We start from the raw sequence: 22106 nt of genomic DNA on the forward strand, positions 1-22106 counted from the left end.
TTTTGGATGTTGCTTATGAAAGAAAGATACTGGAGAGCTCTAATCAGCAGACCAGTATGTCAAGAAAACACTCTGGCCCTACATCAAAAGATTGACAATGGAATGTCTGTACATATTTTTTAAGTTAAAATAAAATGTTTGGTGTATGAATATATCATTCCCACCCCACACCCAGTTGCTGTTTTTGAAAGCAAACAATACAACACCAAGAGTGAACTCTAAGGTAAACTATGGATTTGGGTGATGATGACATATCATCATGGGTTCATCAATTAATTGTAACAAATGCATCACTCTGGTGAGGGATGCTGAAAGTGGGGGACGTGATGCATGTGTGTGGGCAGGGAGTATATGGGATATTTATGTCCCTTCCTCTCAGTTTTGCTGTGTACCTAAAACTACTCTTAAAAAAATAATTTAAAAGTCTTAAAAACAAAAAAAGAAAAAAGAAAAGTAAATGACCATTGCTGGTCCCAACTGAATTAGATATAGCATTATTCAAATACCCTTACTCACTAAGCCGCTTTGCAGAGTTCTAAATTTAAATACATTAGGGAAAGGGAACTACTTCAGCAAGTAGGTAGGGACTTGTTTTTGATTTACCCACACCATATTCAGTCATATAAAATAGCATTTCCTGTAATACATGAGATCCAGGCCAAAAAGTGTTGCCCTGAGGTAGCAAAAGAGGGGCATTTGGAATAGAAGTTTACAAGCGTTGCTCTACTAACTGGCATCCTCAAAATTGTCAGGAGAGCTTTCTAAAAGTACAGATTCCTAAGACCCATGTCCAGTATTTGGAAATCGAAGGTCTGGAGTAGGACCCAGGAAACTCTGGGGGTTTTTTGAGTTTCCTAGATGCTTCTGATGGGTAACCAGGTTTGAGAAAAATTGATGTTGAGCAGTACTGTCTAATCTAAATATAATGCAAACCACATTTTCTGGTAGCTACATTTTCAAAAGGATTTTCTAGTAGCCTCATTTAAAAAAGAAAACTTCTTAATAAGACATTTTATTTAAATCAATAAGCTCAACATATTTCAACATGTAATCAACATAAAAATTATTAATAAGATATTTTACGTCCTTTTTATTTGTACTAAGTCTTTGAAATCCAGGGTGTGTTTCACACTCAGCACATCTCAATTTGGACCAGCCCCACTGCAAGTGCTCAACCGCCACCTAGGGCTACCGGCAGCCACACTGGGAAGAACAGATCCGGGGTGTAAAGCGGTAAATGTCTTAGTGATGTACGCTGCCTTGGTGATGGTACTATATTTTGATGGTTCACAACTACTAAGTGATTGAGGAAAGAAGGTGATTAGAAAAGTCAAAAAGGAGAATGAAACAGCATGAAAAATGAAGGATGAATATGACACAATTCTTTAACTGGGAGGTTTTTGTACTTTTAAGTGAAGGAAGCACACATAAATATTCAAGGGAAAACAAATAAAACTGATGTCTGTGTAAGCAAGAAGGGGAAAAGTTGGAGAATTCAATCAGACAAGAGTAAAAACTGTCTACCACACAACTCCAGTTTTTAAATCCAAAAATAGAATTCCGACAGAATTCATGTTCACCTTTCAGAAACCTGTGCGAGAGTAGAGTATGGAACAGAAACACCTTTATGGAAAAAGTAAACTGCCCAGCATAAAAGTAACTTATAGAAGCATTTCCAAATGTTTTAAGCTGTGCACACACTTTTTTATCTATCACGCTATAATGTTAGTGAAAACACATTTTGGAGGCTGAAACCATAAATCTGAACGAAGAGCTTAACACAGAACTGATGCACATTATCCTTTGGGAATTTAACTAATTTTTTTTTTTTTTTTTAAGATTTCAACAGTAAAGTATTCTAACCAGGACTATCACAGCCAAAAATGCTGTAAATCAAACAAAACATTTGTGAAGGAAAGCTCCTTAATTCCTCACCAAACACTTGTATCAATGAAAAAACAATCCGAATAGAACAAATCCCGTGTCAGAGGTTAATGGGGATGTGAGGTATCATATTGCAGACTTTCATTATACAGTATGTAAAGAATTCTATAGGAGCCAAGTGTTTCATCTGAAGCCTACAACTGCACTCAATTCACGTATGAATCTAACAAATGAAATACATTTTTTCATTTTCCTCTTACCTAGTGACTTCAGATGGCACAAAATCAGCTTTTGGAGCAACCAGAGGCAATGATAAAGTTCTAACAATTCAATTTAAAACTGAATTCTTTAACATGCCAATTCATAAATACATAAAATGATGTTATTGATCCTCCATTTGGAGACACATCTTTTACTTGTTCATCCAATAGAGGCATTGCATTTTCACTGCTCTGTCATCATACTTTTGCTCAGGTTAGAAGTGGCCAAGGAAACTCAGGATCCAAATTATAAATAAGCAGTAACTTGACAACATGAGCATCTAGTTTGTATATTTATACACCTAAGTCACAATGGCTGTATAATTAATGATTAACAAATGAATAGATTTTTCTGTAACTTCTTTAGGGATAGATCCAAAAGGTTTTTGAAATCACAGCAATTAACTTAGCTAAGAAAACAGATATGTATCTCAATGTATCTCTTGGATAGGTTAAATTATTGACTATTAATTGACTATTTTCAATTAACAGATTCAATCAAGACAGCAATCAGTTAAATAAGCAAAACATTACACTGAGAACAAGTGTTAATTTATTAACATGCTGTAGTTTATGCTCATTTTTCAGATTTTTATTCATTCAACTAGTGCTTGCATTTTTAATATGCAAAGCCCTTTGTTAGGTGCTGTACTAAGTTAAAATTATAATAAAGAACAATTTGTTCTTTTTAATTAAAAAAAAATTTTTGTATTTATTTATGGCATGCGCGATCTCAGTTCCCCAACCAGGGACTGAACCCGTGCCCCCTGCAGTGGAAACCTAGAGTCTTAAATCACTGGACCACCAGGAAAGTCCCATAATAAAGAACAATTCGTTCTTTATGTCCAGTCTATGAGCACTGTGCATACTTGCAAATACAAACACAAGACCAATACACACATATTTGAAAAACTATACCTACTGATCCCCTAGGTGCCCAGCCTGCTGCTGTCCCCATCACAGGTGAATGTGAGATTTTCTCCTGAATTTCCCTCTAACTTTGTAGAACTGATATAAAATTGCTTCCCAAGTTCTGCAGCATCTCAGGTTTTTTTTTTTCCATTTATTTTAGGTTCCTCTGGCCATGTAAGTGCCTCTCATTTATCCTCCGCAGATGGCTTCTCCTTTAGAGCTATTTTGACACAGGTGAACTGGTGGTGGCCTGTTAATCCTATTTACAAATTAATATCATGCAATCATAGGACATGCTAAATAAATTTAACAATGAAGGAGATATTAAGGTTGGAGAGCGTAGATGCCAAAGAAATAGAAAAAGTGAGTTATCATCACCTTTCTGTGAACATTTGACTGGCTGGAGCTTGATATTGAGGAAAAGGCAACATCGGTCTATCAACTTCTCCAAAATGTATCCTAATTCATGTTCCTACCTTTGTGACGATCAGCATGGATTTGGACCATGTGACATCTGGCTGCTCTATTTTCTACATGAAGGGGTAAGAGATGACCACATGTTGACTGTATCTTGAAGGTAAAAACAACAGGATATTCTGACAGAACTGAATGTGGAGTATACAGGAGAGAGAAGGCAAGTTTGACGATCCCAAGTTTTTATCCTGAGCAATTAAGAGGATAAAGTTGTGATTTCCTGCAATGGGGAGGAATCAGGAGCAAAGTTTTTTGAGGGAATATCAGAAGTTTGTTTAAAGAAGCCTGTTACATATCCAAGTAGAGATGTCAAGAGAGCAGTTGGGTAAATGCTTTTGGAGTTAAGGGGAAAGGTCTGTGACGTTGATATAAATTGGAAGCCCTCCACATCTATATGGATGAGACCGAGAGTGGGTGTGGATAAGAAGAGATCCAGGGAATGAAAGCTGAGTTCTCCAAGATTGGGTCAGAGACTGGATTAAGAATTAGTAATGCAGACCAAGAAGGAAGAGCCAATGAAGTAGCAAAAAGCAGAAGACCAGAAAGTACTTCAGAGGGAGTGGTCAACTGTCAAATGTTACTGAAAAAGAAGTTAAGGACTGAGAATTGACCATTAAGTTTAACAGCATGTAATTCACCAGTGACCTTGACAAGAGACGTTTCAGGGGAATTTTGAGTGATTACCTGATTGGAGTGGTTTTAAGATGAACTGGAAGCAGCACTGAAGACGGAGAATAGAGACAACTCTTCTGGGTAGTTTTGTTGTAAATGGGAATTGAGAAATGGGGACAGTATCTGAAGGGGATGTGGGATCACATGCTTTGCCCATTCACTCTGTCACTCTCCTCTCACCTCAAATCTTCATCACCTCCTCCCCTCATGCTTATTCTAGCTGGTAACCTTGCTTTCTTATTTCAATGAGATAAAACAGAAACAATCAGGAAGAATTACACCAAGTTGCCACCACAATTTCTAACCTCCTACCTGCATCCATATTCAACATGAAACTAGTTGGTTTGGTTGTGTGCTGTTCTGTGATGGTGTTTAGCTATGTGGGTGCAGGGATGGACCAGGAGAAGTATTGTATTATCCAGGGTTGGGGTTTTGCTAGGTGAGAATGAAAGGTGCTGGGGACAAGGACAAAACAATTATAACTGATACATTCAAGTCTTTTTGATTCCTAAAAATATAAGAACTGTCCTACTGTCAAAGCCAGGGCCCTGCCAGTGTAATAGAAAGACTCAATCTTGGCAGAAATACCGTAAGATGGCAGCAGCTCACATTAGCTTTAAAATTCAGATTTCTTAAAACCCACAGCTTCCCTTAACTATTCCTTCTACATCTTGCCTCTACACTTAACCAAACTTACTCTTTTCAGCCCATATCACCTCTTGGAGAAACATGTTATCTACTCAATATGTAAAGTACCTGTTTAATTTCTTTTCTAAATCCGCCGAAATTATAATGGGAAAAAGACTGTCTGTTCATCTGTACCATACACATTCCCTATCATAGTATTCAGTCATCATCTTTCCAGGAGCCTTGGCCGTGCTTACATCCCTAATGCACAAAATATACAGTTCATATTCACGTCCTCATTTTTTAAGCACCATTTGAACAAAACATCTTATTAGGCATTAGGGAAAGCACAGAAGAAGAGTGTTTCCTACCTTCAAGTTCAAGAAATTAAGTATGCAATCTATAAGCTAACATGGGCAGTGCAAAATGGGCAACCAGAATGAAGGGCAGGGAAAGAATGATTATCTGACCTCACTGCTCAAAGACCTAAATTGTAGTTGAAAGAAAGCACAAAGGACCCAAAATCAAAGAGCTTTGAAGAAGACCTAGATTTAACATACTTAAACATTTTGTTTCTTAGGTAAAAACAACAACAAAGAGATTCTACAGAACTAAAATGAACACATTGTGTTAAACATCCAGTATGTTAGCACAGTGCAAAAATTTCCTGTTTGGGAAATACTGTTCAGGATAAAAGCTCCAAATGGCCACAACCAATGCTCTTAAATGAACATGCTATCTATGGAGGCACAAAGCCACAGTTGAGAGCTGAAGCCAAGAACAGGAGTCTGAACAGACATAAACTCCCACTGGGCAGAACAGTTTTCTATAATCTTTCTAAATAATCTTTAGACCAGCTTCGATGAATCCCACAGGACTGGGACCCTAATAAAGTCCATGGCCTATGAAGGCTATTTATAAAACTTTTCTGAGGTTACACAAATATATTGTCTCAAGCACTGTGTAACAAAAAGGTATAACCTATTCCTTACAGGATACCTGAGTTTCTAACGGATCTTAAAGCTATCTTTATGTAGGTTAGGGATCTGGAAGGAAAAAGTAGTCTGATTATACTTTGTATATGTATTTAAATCTGCTGTGCTAATTCTATTATCACCATAATAACCACCATCATTTATGTTCTGGACACTGGAGTAAGCACTTTACACATTATCTCAGTTAATCTTCACAAAAAACAAGAAAACTCTAAAAAGGTATTAGTATTCCTATTTTAGAGAAAAAGAATTGGGATTTAAATAAGCTAAATGGGGCTTCCCTGGTGGTGCAGTGGTTAAGAATCCGCCTGCCAATGCAGGGGACACGGGTTCAAGCCCTGGTCCAGGAAGATCCCATATGCCACGGAGCAACTAAGCCCGTGCGCCACAACTACTGAGCCTGTGCTCTACAGCCCACAAGCCACAACTACTAAACCCACATGCCACAGCTACTGAAGCCTGTGCGCCTAGAGCCTGTGCTCCGCAACAAGTGAAGCCACAATGAGAAGCCTGTGCACCTCAACAAAGAGTAGCCCCCGCACACAACAACTGAAGACCCAACGCAGACATAAATAAATAAATAAATTTAAAAATAAATAAATAAGCTAAATGACTTTTCTAGGGTCTCACAATCACTAACTGGCAAAGCCAGCATTCACATCCAAGGACCCCACCCACTTACCCGACTATAAAGGCCAGTGTGGGCTGAACAACCACTATGTGTGCGCGCGCGCGCGCGCACGCGCACACCATTGCCATCCCCTTTTCAAGGGGATTGGTATAGACACTATAACAGCCTATACTAACCAATCTGATGCCCAGCGGTCGGCCCTACAGATACACCAAAAACCTGTTAAATCCCATTTTAAAGTCCTTAGTATGTCAAAGGGATGAAAATTAGTACCAGTGTCTTTATTCACAATTATTTAATGAGACCTAGCATACTGAAAAAAGGTGAAATGGGTTTTAAAATTAGATATTCCCTCCCTACTATGTATGGAGGCCAGGATAAACCTCTTGACTGCATTACGATTCAACATCTATGGTTTTCATTCATTCAAATTCACACTCAAGTCATTATTTCTGATGTAGTAACCCTGCCAGAGATATAAGCCGCCAAGCGGTAGATGAAATTTCAGGTTCACCTTTGGATCTCTGCTGAATCCATAAATGCTGTGTATTATGCATTTGTTAACCCAGGATTTTAATGGGAAGAGTGAGCATATTAAAAATGTTCTGTTCAATGCACAAAAGTCAAATTTATGCCATTACCAAAAGGGTTGGTTTCTCAAATTGGTGGGGTGTGGGAAGGAACAGCAAGCATTGCCCAAAGCAGATTATATGCAGACATGAGGAAATTCAAGCTCAAAAGTTAATGAAAATGAGCAACAGAAATCCTTATTTTAGAGGTAAGATTTTTGGGAATTATCTCCTAAACTAGACTTCTAAGAATATAGAATTTTTAAGTGAAAGTTGAGGCTGGAATGCAACTCGTCAATTTAAAATAATCCTTTGAATCTTTTCTTTTCTAACCAGAGTAAAGACCTAACAGAAGCAGCAAGAAAACTTTCATATTTAGGCCTTCATTTTCTTTTTTCTTAAAGCCAATACATGTTGATTCTCCAGGAACTTTTCCAATAGCTGGTTAAATTTCCTTAAGGAAGCTAAGAAAGAATACAAGTTCTTTATACACATACATAAATTTACTTACACACACACACACATATATATATCCCAGCAAAATATATCCAGGTTGCACACTGCAGGTTTGTATTACCTGGAAGCTGCCTCCTCAAGGAGAGGTACCAAACTGGATGCTAAACAGAAGCTGAGGTCTTAAGACCTTGAGATCCATGGATATACCAATCTAACCTTTTCTCTCCTGCACTAATACTACAACAAAACAGACAGTAGCAGTTCAGGTGCATATATGTACTTTTACTGACCTGAGATCTGGTTACTTATTATTAAAATTGGTTCAGAAATTTGAGAATAAGGAAGATGAGTGTCTAGTATTATTAGAAAATTACTACTCCATTAAAAATATAGAGATTAGAAAACCCACAGCTGTAGAGCCAAGTTCTTTGTTAGGCATGTACAGCTTTCTAAATCCCATAAAAATCTCAACATCTGACCCATTTCATTTTTACAAGGGAAGGGGCTATTACTCTGGAAAATACGCGTAAAAATCCGCAGCATTCAGAGGCATTAAACAGTTTTATTTCACATTTGTTTCCTGTGTATCCTGCTTGATAGACACGCTGCAGCACCTGCTGCTATAACTCTGCTCTTCATCAGCTCCCAGCCTTCTCTGTTCAGAAAGACTGGTTTGCACTGCTTTTCCAACAGCTGAGGTCATGCTGCCCTCTCCTGTTCACTTCACAGAATGTACGGAAATGACCCTCAAAAGGAACGCAAAGTGGTGCTGGATAAAACTAACAACTAGAGATAGTTCGCTCTTTATTATAAAGGTTTTTTTAAGCCAGTAAATTAAAACCAATTTTAATCAAGATGGCAATGCCATAATTTTAAATTTGGTTCGTTTTAGACAGAAGTCATTCCAGAGAAGTTTTGAAGTCTTTAAACATTAAACTGGTAGTTGACTTTTCTAAATACTTTTCATATTACCTAAATTGTAATGATCTACTTTGTACAATAAAATATTTTAAAACATTAAACCATTTTAAACATATAAAAATAAAACGTTTTAAAACATTAAAAATAACAATCATATATGTTAAATTTTAATATTAGCAAAAGCATTCTCAGGAAATTGATTTCTCGCCAATGAATCCAAATTTAGAAACACTCAAAAAGAAGCAACTAAGGGCTTCCCTGGTGGCGCGGTGGTTAAGAATCCGCCTGCCAATGCAGGGGACACGGATTCAAGCCCTCGTCCGGGAAGATCCCACATGCCACAGAGCAACTAAGTCCGTGCACCACAACTACTGAGCCTGCGCTCTAGAGCCCGTGAGCCAGAACTACTGAGCCCACTTGCCGCAACTACTGAAGCCCACGCGCCCTAGAGCCCGTGCTCTGCAACAAGAGAAGCCACCGCAATGAGAAGCCTGTGCACCACAATGAAGAGTAGCCCCCGCTGGCCTCAACTAGAGAAAGCCCGCGCACACCAACGAAGACCCGACACAGCCAAAAATAAATATATATATTGTTTAAAAAAGCAAGTGGAAGACAAAAGCTAACAGAAATTAGTCTTCCTCTGGAATTTTACCTAAGCACACATACAAGAAAATAAAGGAACTTTTCAAAAGGCCCTTTTCATCTCTCAATGTCAGAATCTGAAAACATATCCACCAGAATTCCGTTTCTCCAAAAAGTTTTTCTTCTGCTCTTGGAATCAACTCTAAATCAGTAACACTGGCGTGTTAATGCAATTGTCTTCCCAGATTTTTGTGGATAGGAACCGCACTGTAGTCTAGGATGAGAATCTGCACCTTATGCTCATTCATCTTAAAGAGATCTTTAAGAAGCAGGTTCTTCTCTGCCAACACTATAGAATAGATACCTAATCCAGGATTATTTTTAAGAAGTCCAATTCTCCTACCAACCAACTATAGATAACGATACTCCTTTAAAGTTATTTTTAACTGCTTCTGAAAATTAACGTTAATTTATTAACTTTAATGGCAAGGCAAAGTACTAGCTGCAATCTTTTGTAAAATACAACCATTATTCACTTTGAGACAGGTTTTCTTCAAATCACGCTCTTATGGACAAATGCCTCCCCTTGTCTTCCCTTCTCTTTGAAGACACATCCTCGGATCTGCTAGTTCACCTGTGTATCAGGGGCCCAACAAGGGTTCTGTGGTAGATCCCTAGTTCTGGAGACGTCATCGTTCTACATCACTGTTGGTGGCCTAAATTAATGGAACAAGTACAGATCAGGAAAACACTGCACAAACTCAAAGCGCACAGTGCAAATGACAGCCTGTGGGAGATGATGCTTGCGTACTTTGGCTTTGTATAAACATTCTTCCACATCTGTACACACCTCTTGTGGAAGCCAATAAATTGCCCTTGTTAACTTATTTTTCATGCGCTAAAAAGTGTTTCTGGACTCATAGTATATTTAAGTCCTCATCCCTGATATTCTTCACCAATACACCCACAGCAATTTACAAAGTATATTCCTTCCACATATATTAAATATAGAATATTTTAATCTTCAACAAAATGAAAAATCCTATCATCAGTTTACCCACATGTCCAAGTCTGCTTGGAGCATATCCTGGGGTGTGAAGGCTGTCTTCTCAGCTGGAAAATGAGGGAACCAAATGAGATCATTTTTCAGGTCCTTCCAACTGAAAAATTCAGATTCTAACTGCTAGTAGAGTCTGCAATGGGAGACTCGTCACTTCAGGCCTAAACTCCCGGCCCAATTATCTCTGGGCAAGAGAGAGCATCTTCTCCAGAAATACAGGAAGAAAGCAGCAAGGCCACATTTTGGTCAGGCCTTCTAGAAAATAACCAGTAATGATACTACTAACTGTAGAAAGTAATTTACCACAATCACCATTAATGATTACTTTAGATGATAGTATTAAAGACTATCACTTGTGTTATTAAGAAAACTGTAATCATTTGTTTTAATTCCCTAAATTTTGTATCATTTAGCAATAAACTAACTTTGAGAAGTAATCATGTAGTTATTATAGAATTTTTTTTTTTTTTTCACACTAAATGATTAGTCTTAAATAGAGCCCAGAATTACATAAGAGCCCCTTCCTGGTAGGGCCTCTTCAAAGGACTAAAATCAAACATGAAGCAGGCTGGGCTTCCCTGGCAGCGCAGTGATTAAGAATCCACCTGCCAATGCAGGGGACACAGGTTCGAGCCCTGGTCCGGGAAGATCCCACATGCCACGGAGCAACTAAGCCTGTGAGCCACAACTACTGAACATGTATTCTAGAGCCTGCAAACCACAACTACTGAAGCCCACGCGCCTAGAGCCTGTGCTCTGCAACAGAAGCCACCGCAATGAGAAGCCCGCGCTCACGGCAACAAGAAAGCCCGTGTACAGCAACAAAGACCCAACGCAGCCAAAAATTAATTAATTCTTAAAAAAAAACCCAGAAAACAAAAAATATGAAGCAGGTTGAGGGACGGGGGCATGGGTTCGATCCCTGGTCAGGGAAGTTCTCCATGCCCCGTGGTGCGGGTAAAACAAAAAAAACATGAAGCAGTTTGGGAATCGCATAGGAGAGCAAAATGTTAAGATAAAAGAAATAGCTGTATTTCTTTGCACAACTGTTTACCTTTCATTATCAAAGTATCAAAGCAGAAATCAAGGAATCAGAATTATAGGGTTAAAGGAAGAGTTTACATGCTCTTCCACGCAACTCTACATAGGGGTTTTGTTTTTGTTACAGATTGTTTATATGTTGGGGAGATCTTGCTTTGGTTATTTTCTAGTTTATATAAAGCAATATAAATCTTATTAAATGTATATCCTCCCTTAAATAAGAGTTTGCATCTCTTATCCAAACTGGCTGTTAATTTCTAAATGTGAATGCCTTACTAGGAAGACAAGAGTTAAACTGTATAGGTAGGGTAAAATATTTTACTTTGCTGCTGAGAAAAAATTTCAACACACAAGTACAAGTCTGGGGACTGGCAATTACGAACACTTTCACTTGATTAATGTACCATTTCAGTTGAGACTCACCACAGAAAATAACTACTGGGGTTCTACCCAATGCAATAAAAGATAATTGGTTAGCTAATATTCAACTCAATTATACTTATTTTCAACTGATTTATAATGTTAAGTGAATGCTCACCTTCCAAAATCAAAGGTGAATGTTCATTTTCTTTTTTAACTGAAGAAAATGTGCAGAATCAATCAATCCTTTGTACTAGTTTATAAGCAACTAAACACGTCATCTCTCTCCCTCCCCTCCTCCCCCATCTCCTCCTTCCATCGCTCTCCCTGTCTCCCTCTCCTCCCCCAACTCCTCTCCCCCATCCCTCAGAAATACAGCTTGCTTTTAAAATGTTGCCTTCACTTGCCACAAATAATCTGTACTCTTACTTGCAAATGGTCATTACGCCCTGGACGGTCCTGGGATTTATCAGGCAGGCGGTTTTCTGCTTCATTGAAGAAACTTGCTGCGCACTGTTATACCGCTCTGACAGGATAAACATCCTCAGCAGTTTTACCAAAACACACAAGGTTCTTTGAAGAGCAGCTGATTTCTTACCTGTTTTATTTTTACTACCACCCAAAAGGAAAGTTTCACACTGTAACTGAATGTTAGCTAAACCTCCATCTGCCCTGCAGTCTATTACCCAAGACTCCACATGGCAGCAATGCAACCTGCAACACTTTGAATGAGCCTCACTTCACAGGACAACACTAGGCAACAATAAAGGTAATAAGTATAATTTTTATGCCTTGATAAGTTATTTTAAAATCTAAGAAATTTCACATCAACTGTTTCCTCTCCATGTAGGGCTCTGAACTTTGCTTCTGCATGTTAATATCATCCACATTATCATTTTCATGTTTATTTGAAAATAAAATTTCTAGACTCTTTACATGACAGAAAATTGGAATATAAAATTTTGAACTGGGTAATCTAATTTCAAAACCCTAGATTGTGGGTGGGGATAGAAAAGATTTTATTTCTGCTTAAAAATTATACATGTACTCCCTCCTGAAGTACTGCGTGTAACTGCAACACTTTATGATGTTATGTGGGGGTAAATACCTCCCAGCAAGACACAACATGCACCCATTTAGCAAAACATCTGCTGACCCCTGGAACTCACCAAGTATATGCAAGCATCAAATCTAAAAAAGACAGAATTTTTATTTTGCAGCATTTTGTATGTTAATACTTTATCTTCCCCTTACAGATCTCGTATTTATGTGCAGTTTGCTCCTTTTAACCTGGTGGCAGCACTGTGAAATATCACAGGTCTTTTACCCCATATTTCTCTAAGCCAACCAGGTACAAACAGGATTTTTACATCTGTTTGTAAATTTGAGTTGGGAGCAGTTGAGTTCAAAGAAGGAAAAATAAAAAGCCAAATACTACATTTGTGTAAGGTTTAGTTCACATCACTCATACAATACTGTGCTGTTGGCATGTGTCTCAATAAACAAGCTTCAGAAAGAAATTACTGCAGTGTAAAAAGCATTTCCCTGAATTCACATGCTTTTTACTGCTCCCAAGTCTCATAATGGCTTTCACAACTTTTTTAGCCTCTTAGAGCTGTGTACCCCATATTGTGATAGGATATGTTTCTCTACCCTGCTCCCTAGAGTAGAGCTGGAGGGACTGGAAGTTGAGACAACTTGGCACCATTCTAGTTTAGAAGAGGCCCAGCTTGAGATTCACTTTTGTTGCCAGAAAAAAAGGAACGTGAGAAACTGAAGTGTCAAAAGAGGCTGGGGAGTTAAAGCCTGAGAAGGAAAACCACAAATTAAATGACTGAATAGGTCAAATCTATTCATCCAACAGATTAAAGCAGATTATAAGAGTGCCTATTACACCAAGCACTACTCTAGGCACTAGAGATAACAGCACAGAACAAAGTCAGTGCTTCCATGGAGTTATATTGTAGATTATAATCTCCAGAGTATGGCTGTTGCCTTGATGCTCTCCAAATTATGCCCATTTTTCCAGAATAGGCCTGCTCTGAAACCTTTTAGTCTTCAGGTAGCTTCAGACAAATTCTCATTTAGTGGAAGAGAAAGGGGCCTAACAAGAACATACAATCCACTATCACAGAGCAAAACCTTTTCCTCTAGGAATATGCTGTAGTCTCTATTTCTTAATTGTATATAAAATAACTAGTCACCTCTACTGACAACCTCCCAAAGCACAAGTTGAATTGACCTCACCAGCTGGGGAGTGTGGATTCTACAATATCAAGACAAAGAGCAAGAGCAACCAGAAATAGTAAACTAAAGCCCAACAATTTTCAAGAAGTGGGAGAAGAACCTTTTCCTAAGGGGAGCCTGCTGTATAGTCGGTGCTTATCTCCACTTCTTTTACTGATCTGTCCCTGACACTAGTTTTTTACTGCCCTCTGCTGGTTAGGTCTGAACTCAGTCTCTTAAAGCGGCCCTGTTGTATCCAAGTGCTATTTTACTAGACAAGTAAATTCACATGTTCACAAAACATACAAAATTTTTTAAAGTTTTATATTAATGCTACTTAAAATTAACCCTAAAACTATCTTGTACCATTCTTTCATTTCTTTAATTAAGAATGTTTTCTTGCTAAAAAAGCAATACATATTGATTAAAGAAAAAAGAAAAGCAAAAGGAAAACCAAAATACCCACCTTTCCAGAAGTAACCATTAAAACTTTAATGTATATCCTTCCAACCTTTCTTCTCTGAAGGCATGTGCCTTTTTTTTTTAACAAAATGTGGTCTTACTGTACATGCTTTTAACTATTGCTTTAAAAATACATTGACAAATACCCTTCCATTCTGTCCATTTTTATGGCACCATAATACCCCGTTATGTAGATGTATCACATTTTACCTAATTGTTCCCCTCCTTCAACCAACAGGTCCTATTAAGAGTTCTGTACTAAGCACACTTATAGCTATAACCATTCTTTCGTTTGTAATTGATCAATGAATGGGTTAACTAAATTGATGCTTTACAATTTTTCTCAACCTTTATCATCCGAAAATGCAAGGTTAACAGAACCTCCCGGGTTGGTAGGACCACAGAATAACCACCAGTCTCCACCTTCACGTTTCACAACTCAGTTTAGTTCCTAAAGAGGAAACCCGAGACTCAGCTTCTACCTATAAAAGCACTTCTGTCTCTACTCTTGTTCATCCCCTTCCCAAAGCCTATTTACCACTGAAAACAAATTAGGAATGCGGTGATGAAAGTGGTCAGTGAACAAGGAGCAAAAGAAACGTGAGGAAACGACACTCTTAAGGCATGTTTCATATGAACTGAGAGCTTAAAAGATTGCCCCTTTAGTGCAGGTCTTAATAATTCCTAGTGTCCCCCACCTCCCTCATTTCTAAGCCTTTTCAAGCAAAAGCCAGGTTGTAATGCAACTTTAATCAGCAGACTCGGCCCTGAATGTTTTGGGTAGAAAAACTGGCTGAAACATCTCACTTGTGATATGAGAAAGTTTTAATTTAGGTGTGCTTATGCCATTTGAAGCGTAAGCCACTGTTTTTTAAAAAGGACTGATTTTTGCCTGGGGAGCACCAGTACCACCAATCCTTCTGACCATTGATGTGTCAATATTCATGTAGCCCAAGCCCTAAATACCTGATCGCCCTCTGTACAATTATTCTTCAATTTTGACTGTGACCACCCCTCTGCCCCCAGCACCTGGCCACCGGCAATGAGTCAGATTTCATCCAAGTTTCTCTCTGGGAGGCTGGGGAAGCCTGGTGGCATCTCTTGGGCACCTGCATAGCCCAGCCATGATGCCTCCATTGCTCTTGCTAGAAATTACTCCTGCAAATTCCATAATGCCTTGTGGATTGGGCTTTATGAGGACCCCAGCTGGGAGGAAAATGCCCTACCCCACTGAGCCATCACCCTACCCCACCCTCAGCCTGGAATGAAGGCTGTGATCTTACTTCCCCTCCTTGGTTAAATAGCCTCTCCTTCCTCCTCTATCTATGAAGAGGGCAGGAAGACGCAAAGCTTGCTCGTGCTTAACATACTCCTCGAGCCCAACTTTTTGTACTCTCATCTACAAAGAAAAAAAAAATTCAAGCTCCATTTAAAGGGCTAGATTAGTTGTCAGTAAGACAGATGTTTCCACATTTCTAGGGTTTATAACACCTCTGCCTACGTTTTCATTGCCTCAACAATCCAGTTTAAGATAGACAAATTCTTGTTTTTAATGGACACCTACCTAATATAGCCTTTTTACAATTTTTCTATGGATGTTCTGATTATTTTTAAAAGAATTTAAAGTGGTTTACCAAAAATACATATAATAGAAATTTTAATAAAATCAGGACCAGGCAAAAATTTTAAAGTATAAGAGTTAAGAACAGAAAATGGATTTGGCTTGGAGGTTTTCTTGCAACCCAGTGAAAGGGGAGTCTCATGAGGGATGCCCTCAAACTATTATTTTCCCCAGTAAGAGAATGAAGACATCTGCTTCTGCCCTGGCACCTTTGCATGGATGGGGCTCCCTCATGAATCCCATAGAAGCTATAGACAAGTCACAACTTCAAGGCTAAAGCTACGTTCCTTTGAGCTGGGTTTTGAAGACTGCCAGGTAGACAAAAAAGAAAGGTACTTCAGGCAAAGGCAGAAAGAGCTTATAGATTTTAGTCATGAGAAAAAGGATAATCACTTCACTCCAACTGAGCAGTGCGGATGAAAAACTGGGGCCGTTGCCACCTGGAGTCTACAGGCTATTAAAGGCAGAGGTAGGAGCAGAGGACATCCGAGGGCTCTGGCTTGGGAAATCGACAGGAAGTAACACAAAAAAATGTTAACACTTGGTGCAGAGCTTGGCGTATATTAGCAGGTCAACAGCTCTTCCCCTTCCTCTCACAAAAAGCACTGACCTTAAGGGGAAGATAAAATTCACTTTGAGGCACACAGAACTTTTTCATAGGGTGCTGTCTAGTGTGCACCATTAGTGTAGCACTGATCAAAGACAAAGTGGAAACTGTCCCAGGCTGGCCTTAGAGAAGTAAATAGGACCAGCCTGAACTCTGGAACTATTACAATAGAAGGGGTGGGCAGAGAGACAAACAAGGGACTGAGGGACAGCATGGCAAACGCCAAAGTAGACCACAAATACATTTTTCTAAGAAGTCAGGAAGAGGTCAAAAGAAAAAGGTCATTAAAAGCTAGTTTGACCATAAGTGTCTTGGTGACCATAACATTCTAGCAGACAGAAGCCAGAAAACACACTAAAAATGAATTTTCAACAATGGACTCAGCCAGGTAGTATTTACAGTAAGATAGGGTCAAGGGTAGAATACTCCTTTAAGTGGGTTTTGTAGCTCAGCTGACCGCAGATATGGAAATATCGGAAAACCAATGCTGATGTAATGCCAAATCAGAGTTAACATTCAGCAAACAGATTAGCTTCACAAAGTCCTCCCAGCACTAATTTCAAAAAGGGGTGAATATGAAAATGCACTTTGCTGTAATCCAACAGTTTTCCCTAGACTGAATTACACAATTTCCCACAAAGGATCAAACAAAAATATGGTTTTTCCACTGCATCAACAGACTCAAACAGCACCAAACACAGCATAGGGACTCAAAATGTTTAAGTAGACAGTGATATAAAGAAATCACAATTAAAAGCAAACTGAATTCATTTTCCCTTCACATGTGCCCTATAGCTGTATAGCAAGACAGGCAAACCAGGGGAGAGAAACTCAAAGTACCCCAGTTGGCAAGTTGGGATTCCAATTTTAAGGCTTCCATTAGTCCTACCTGGCTCAACATTTCGTACTCACACAAACAAACCCAACTTGATCTAGGCTTGAAGTACATGGGTCACCATTACTTCTTCCTACTGAGTTTCTAGAGGGACTAGAAATATATGGAAACACATCTTGTTTCTGTGCCTAATATTTAGGTAAATAAGACACTGACCTTCCCTAATGGGCACGTGCATAAGCGCACCTGGACTTCATGTACCTTCTAGTGTCCCACAGCCTAAATCCAATCCAGCTTTAGGATTTAAAATTATTGACACCCACACTTGACTAGCCTCAACCCATTTCTCTAGGTTCTAGGATGGCCTCGTCATAGTCGTGATATATGTCCACACCCAAGAAACCCTGTCACCAATACCTCACTGTAAGCCTATCTTTACTTGGGCTCTTCTACTTGCCAACACTGAAGTTACTTACTGGTTGGGAGAATAGGCTTTCACTTAGAACCAGGCGACAGATAGCATGCTTCCAGTTATTTTGCAACGAATATCTTTTGTTCTTCATTAACAGGGACCTTACTTTACTGCCCCAAATAAAAAACCAGAGATGAGGAACAAGAGCCCAGTTTTTTTATTTGATCATTTCTTGCATTTGAAGTACTCCTCGATGACATCCTTGGCCTGAGACTCTTTGCCATAATCCTAAAAAAAACATATGTGATTTTACTAAAATTTAGAAATTCCACTAAATTGTTAGCACTAGTTATAATGAAGCTTTTAAAAAAATCAGCACGTCTCGTGAAAATGCTTCCCACCATTAAAATGTCTTATAGCCATTTTCAGGGACCTTAAAGACTTCAATGTTTTTAAGGCTCGTAACATGGCTTTCCTATTGCCAGCATTTTCTAAATTTCTGCAGAAACACATTCAGGTAAGCAGATTCATTGGCTGGCTTAATTATGGCTTATTTCCCTTTTCTGCAAGGCAGAAGGCTTTTTCTAAGTCTGCTAAGGATTACGCATGTTTTGCTTCGAAGAGATTCTTGACTTAACTCACGGTGAAGCGCGTCTACCCAGCGCAGCCTTCACCCTGCACACCGGTGCCGACTTACCTTAACCACCACACAGCTGCAGCCAACCACTTTACGGGGTTTTCCCTCTCTGTCAATTTTACAGAGGCCTACCCATTCCCCTAGTTTCTTGTTGTCATCAACCTATCAGGGGGGAATAAAAACAAAGATCACCACACTCCAAGGCTTTAATGCTATTGATAACACAGTACATTGTATGAAAGGCAGCTGTAGTCAGAGAGGGTGACATGGCAGTTTCCTCATATCAGTTCGGTAGAGGGAGCCAGTTGTCATCATGCACAGCACCAAGACCCCCTATCAACACCCTACCTATCTTTTGTTCTGTATCAACATAATATTAGCATTTAATTCTGCAGGAATAAAAATGTTTCTAGAACTAGCTTTATCATAGCCAACAATGCCAAGTTTGTGACGCTTTTCACACCTGCAGAAAACAAAGAGCTTGTTACAAAATGTGCTCTGCTATGACAAAAATCATTACGGATAGCATTTATGTGGACACATGTCCCTAACTGGCCCAATTTCCATTAAGCTACTTTGGCTTTCAGACAAACCAAATTCAATGAGAAACTTACCTTAATCAGGTTGATTTGGTGCTCAGCACAAAGGGCCTCCACCAACTTGACATACATAGGCTCATCACAGTTGGATGCAAGCACACAGAGATGGGCTTGGCGCCTGAAATGCAAATCCAACAGTAGATGCTAAAATTCAGATCTAAATCCACTACTGTGCTTTAGAAGAGTTATCTTTGCACTGGCTACACTGGCAAAACATAAGCAGCCACTGAAGAACACAACTTTAGTTTGATGTAGGTACCACCGGGCATATATGTATTCCTTAACTTCATCTACAGAATCACCCTGTCTTCAGTAACTCTTAAAACTTCAAATGTTATATAAAGGAACTAGTTTACTAAGTTGTTACCTGTTACTAGCCCAGACCCTTAATACTGCAGAGTATTTTCAAGGTACAAATAGTAGACTCGTATCAGGAACTTTCCAACAAGCGCTGTTTTCATTGGATTCAACTGGCCAACCTACACCAAATTGAATAGACTTAAATTTACCTAGCTTAATAACCCTTTCACGACATTTAAGCTCAGCTCTAATAGTTAACAGCTGTTTTGCCAACGTTACCCACCCAGAGACCTGAGAAAATTTACAATTATCCCACATCCACATTGATCTCCACAGCTACTGCACAAAGTTAATACCAAAACCAAATGTTTCTGCCACATTAACATAGTGGTTTTAATTTGTAAAGTGCTAAATAAAGGTTCCCACCTATCCCCTAAATAACAGTGAAATTAGCCCCCACAGCTACAGGTTTGTCAGACTGTTAGTTTTCACTCATAAAAAGAGTGAAGGGGTATCCGACAATTTAAGTCATCATTCAAACACTGTAGTTTTACTTTAGGAAACAAATGCTCATCCCCATTCCAAACCCACACACTTTAAGTGGGCCATTAGAGATCTGAATTCTGATACCTTTTCCTAGGTTTCCTGTAGAACGGATGCCATTCAGAACCTTTGTGCTAACACCATGAACTTCACGCTTTCTTCCCTCGGCTGCAGTTTTGTTCCGGTTCCAACACCCCACCGTATTGAGACTGATACACGTACTTGTCTAAGGCTTTGGCAGCTTCGCGAATTCCACGTGCTAGGCCATCGTGGATGAGGGCGGTCTTCAGCACCTCTTGCAGAGCAGTATTAACGTCCATTACACCTCCAGCAGCAATGCTGAAACACAAAAATTTAAGCTCTTAGTAAGTTCCCGCACACCATCTAACGCCTTGCACTTGGCAGTCATCAGCAAGGTAGGTCAGACGCGCTTAAGGCGCCACGGCCGACCCAGAGCCCGCACTGCTGGCTCGAAGGCCACGCCTGGGCCGCACCACCACCCCGGGCCCTGGGGCTCACCCTTCCTCGGCCATGGCGGTGGGTTACGGGTGGAGCCGAATCTTGAATGCACTACAATACAAAAAGCAAAACAGTGATTAATAAAAAGATTCAATTTAGGTACAGATATTCATCGCCAATCCCAGGCAAAAAACAGCGAGCCACGCTCCGTAACCACCACCCTCGCTTTCCTCCACAAAAAACAGCGAGCCACGCTCCGTAACCACCACCCTCGCTTTCCTCCACTCACCCCGCGCCTCCGCCTCCGCGCGGCTCCGCGGCGGCAGGGAAAGAGAACGAACTTACCCTCAAGACGGTATTTAAGGGTTTCCCAGGACCCCTAGGCGCATGTGCACTCCCTTCTGTGGAAGAGCTGGCTCTGGCAGTGCCGGGTCTCGAGAATTTCTGTTTCCGGATTGAGGCGGTTCTGAGACACGGGTCCTGCTAGCCTTCTAGCAGGACCGGCCGTGACTCTGTTCGGCGGTCATTGGACCGCACAACAGGCACTAACGCGGGCAGCCTCCCAACGTCATTCCCCGCCGGGGCCGGGGCCCGCTGAGGCCCAGAGAACTCGTCGTACGGAGCGCGAGAAGGGCCAAGCTTTCCTGTCTGCGCGATCTTGTAAGGCCCGCGGAGCCCAGGCTCTGTCGGAACACCAGTTTAACCCCTTCTGACACTATAATTGTAATTTCCTGTCGACCCCACTAACTGGGCCTCACTGAGCTTCACACTCTCTCCCTTCACTTTTAAGTCATTCTGAATGTTCATGAATTTTTCATTCTGTGGGTGATCTTCGTCCGCGCGCGCGTCTCTGTTTTCATGAAACGAAAGCTCGCTACTTCTGAGCGCATTGCAAATTCCACTTTCCCGGCGACTGTTAGTTAAGTGGAACCTCTGGCCAGCCCGGTGGTTGGTTACGGTTTCCTAATACAGTTCGTTCTAAAAGAAGGTTTGTTTGTTTTCTTTTTCTTTTTTAACAGTAAATTGCCTCCTGGATTCGTAACCCCGTCCAAATCGGGATTTAACAGGTGCATTGAAACACCTGCAATGTACCATACGTAGGGACAGGGTCTGGAAATATAGAGATGAAGACGTAGTCTTTGAGAAATCCGGCATTAATTTCGCCTTCCAGGACTGACGGAGTTAGGAGTGCAGTCTGAGAAGTCAAGTTTAACTCTGCTTTTCCCGGGAAGCAACATTCTGAATTTGATTGGCCATTCCCCTACCAGCACTTGCAACGCAAATACATGAAATACAGCCGAATGTAATCAGTACCGTCCTTTTTCCAGTGTTTTGACTTCCTCTTCTGACAAGTCGCCAAGACAGTAATTAAGCAGTTCATAGGTGCATAGGTGCAGTTCACTGTGCATGCAGTGAACAGCCAAGAGCAAACATAACGTTAAATTCTTGAGTGCTGTGAAGAAAGCAAAAATGAGTAACGTGGTAAGCGTGTGAGGTAGAGTTAGCAGATATACTGATATATAGTATATATATAGTATATAGTGATATACTGGAATTTTAATAAATTAATATCGTTCATTTTTAACTTTTAAGTTTTCATTTTAAAAGTGTTGAAACTGCTTCTTTCCATCCATGACTCATCCTAAAAAGTTCTTCACTTTACTTATTCATTTAACTATTGAACTTTTGCTTTAAAAAAAAAAAAACAAAAAAAAAACTGCAGGGGCTTCCCTGGTGGCGCAGTGGTTAAGAATCCCCCTGCCAAGGCAGGGGACACGGGTTCGAGCCCTGGTCCGGGAAGATCCCACATGCCGCGGAGCAACTAAGCCCGTGCACCACAACTACTGAGCCTGTGCTCTACAGCCCATGAGCCACAACTACTGAGCCCGCGTGCCACAACTAATGAAGCCCAGGCACCTAGAGCCCGTGCTCCACAACAAGAGAAGCCACCACAATGAGAA

The 22106-nt window shown here is 40.1% G+C and overlaps 1 protein-coding gene, 3 non-coding genes and 2 pseudogenes across 5 annotated transcripts; all 6 read right to left on the reverse strand.

The window, feature by feature from the left end:
* LOC102982128 (ADP-ribosylhydrolase ARH3-like) overlaps positions 1-17731 on the reverse strand; it is a 117405-nt pseudogene extending 99674 nt beyond the window's left edge.
* LOC102975808 (40S ribosomal protein SA-like) overlaps positions 1-17758 on the reverse strand; it is a 28668-nt pseudogene extending 10910 nt beyond the window's left edge.
* Positions 17759-17801: 43 nt separating this feature from the next.
* Positions 17802-20528, reverse strand: LOC102976099 (40S ribosomal protein S12). 2 transcript variants are annotated; one of them, XM_007123383.3, is made up of 6 exons: positions 20435-20527; positions 20206-20256; positions 19909-20025; positions 18859-18961; positions 18305-18406; positions 17802-17895 (listed from the first exon to the last, which is right to left on the reverse strand). In XM_007123383.3, exons 2-6 carry the CDS (start codon positions 20217-20219, stop codon positions 17833-17835), a joined length of 399 nt encoding a protein of 132 aa, XP_007123445.1. In that variant the 5' UTR covers positions 20220-20256; positions 20435-20527; the 3' UTR covers positions 17802-17832. The 2 variants fall into 2 exon arrangements, with proteins under 2 accessions (XP_007123445.1, XP_028350245.1); XM_028494444.2 differs by lacking the exon at positions 18305-18406 and having other exon boundaries at positions 20435-20528.
* On the reverse strand, positions 18019-18148 carry LOC112064663 (small nucleolar RNA SNORA33). The gene has a single exon (XR_002891595.1). It is a non-coding gene; the product is annotated as a small nucleolar RNA SNORA33 (small nucleolar RNA).
* Positions 18490-18566, reverse strand: LOC112064664 (small nucleolar RNA SNORD100). Its single transcript, XR_002891596.1, has one exon. It is a non-coding gene; the product is annotated as a small nucleolar RNA SNORD100 (small nucleolar RNA).
* On the reverse strand, positions 19612-19684 carry LOC112064659 (small nucleolar RNA SNORD101). The gene has a single exon (XR_002891591.1). It is a non-coding gene; the product is annotated as a small nucleolar RNA SNORD101 (small nucleolar RNA).
* Positions 20529-22106: the final 1578 nt, after the last annotated feature.

The sequence above is a fragment of the Physeter macrocephalus genome, chromosome 10 (genome assembly GCF_002837175.3).
Source record: "Physeter macrocephalus isolate SW-GA chromosome 10, ASM283717v5, whole genome shotgun sequence".
Lineage (NCBI taxonomy): Eukaryota > Metazoa > Chordata > Mammalia > Artiodactyla > Physeteridae > Physeter > Physeter macrocephalus.

What these genes read in the sequence shown, in the direction of transcription:
- LOC102976099 (XM_007123383.3), bottom strand. An exon ending in GCTGCCAAAGCCTTAGACAA is followed by an intron (nt 18,962 to 19,908) that starts GTACGTGTATCA and finishes TTTGCATTTCAG; the next exon opens with GCGCCAAGCCCATCTCTGTG. An exon ending in ACCAAATCAACCTGATTAAG is followed by an intron (nt 18,407 to 18,858) that starts GTAAGTTTCTCA and finishes CCCCCCTGATAG; the next exon opens with GTTGATGACAACAAGAAACT.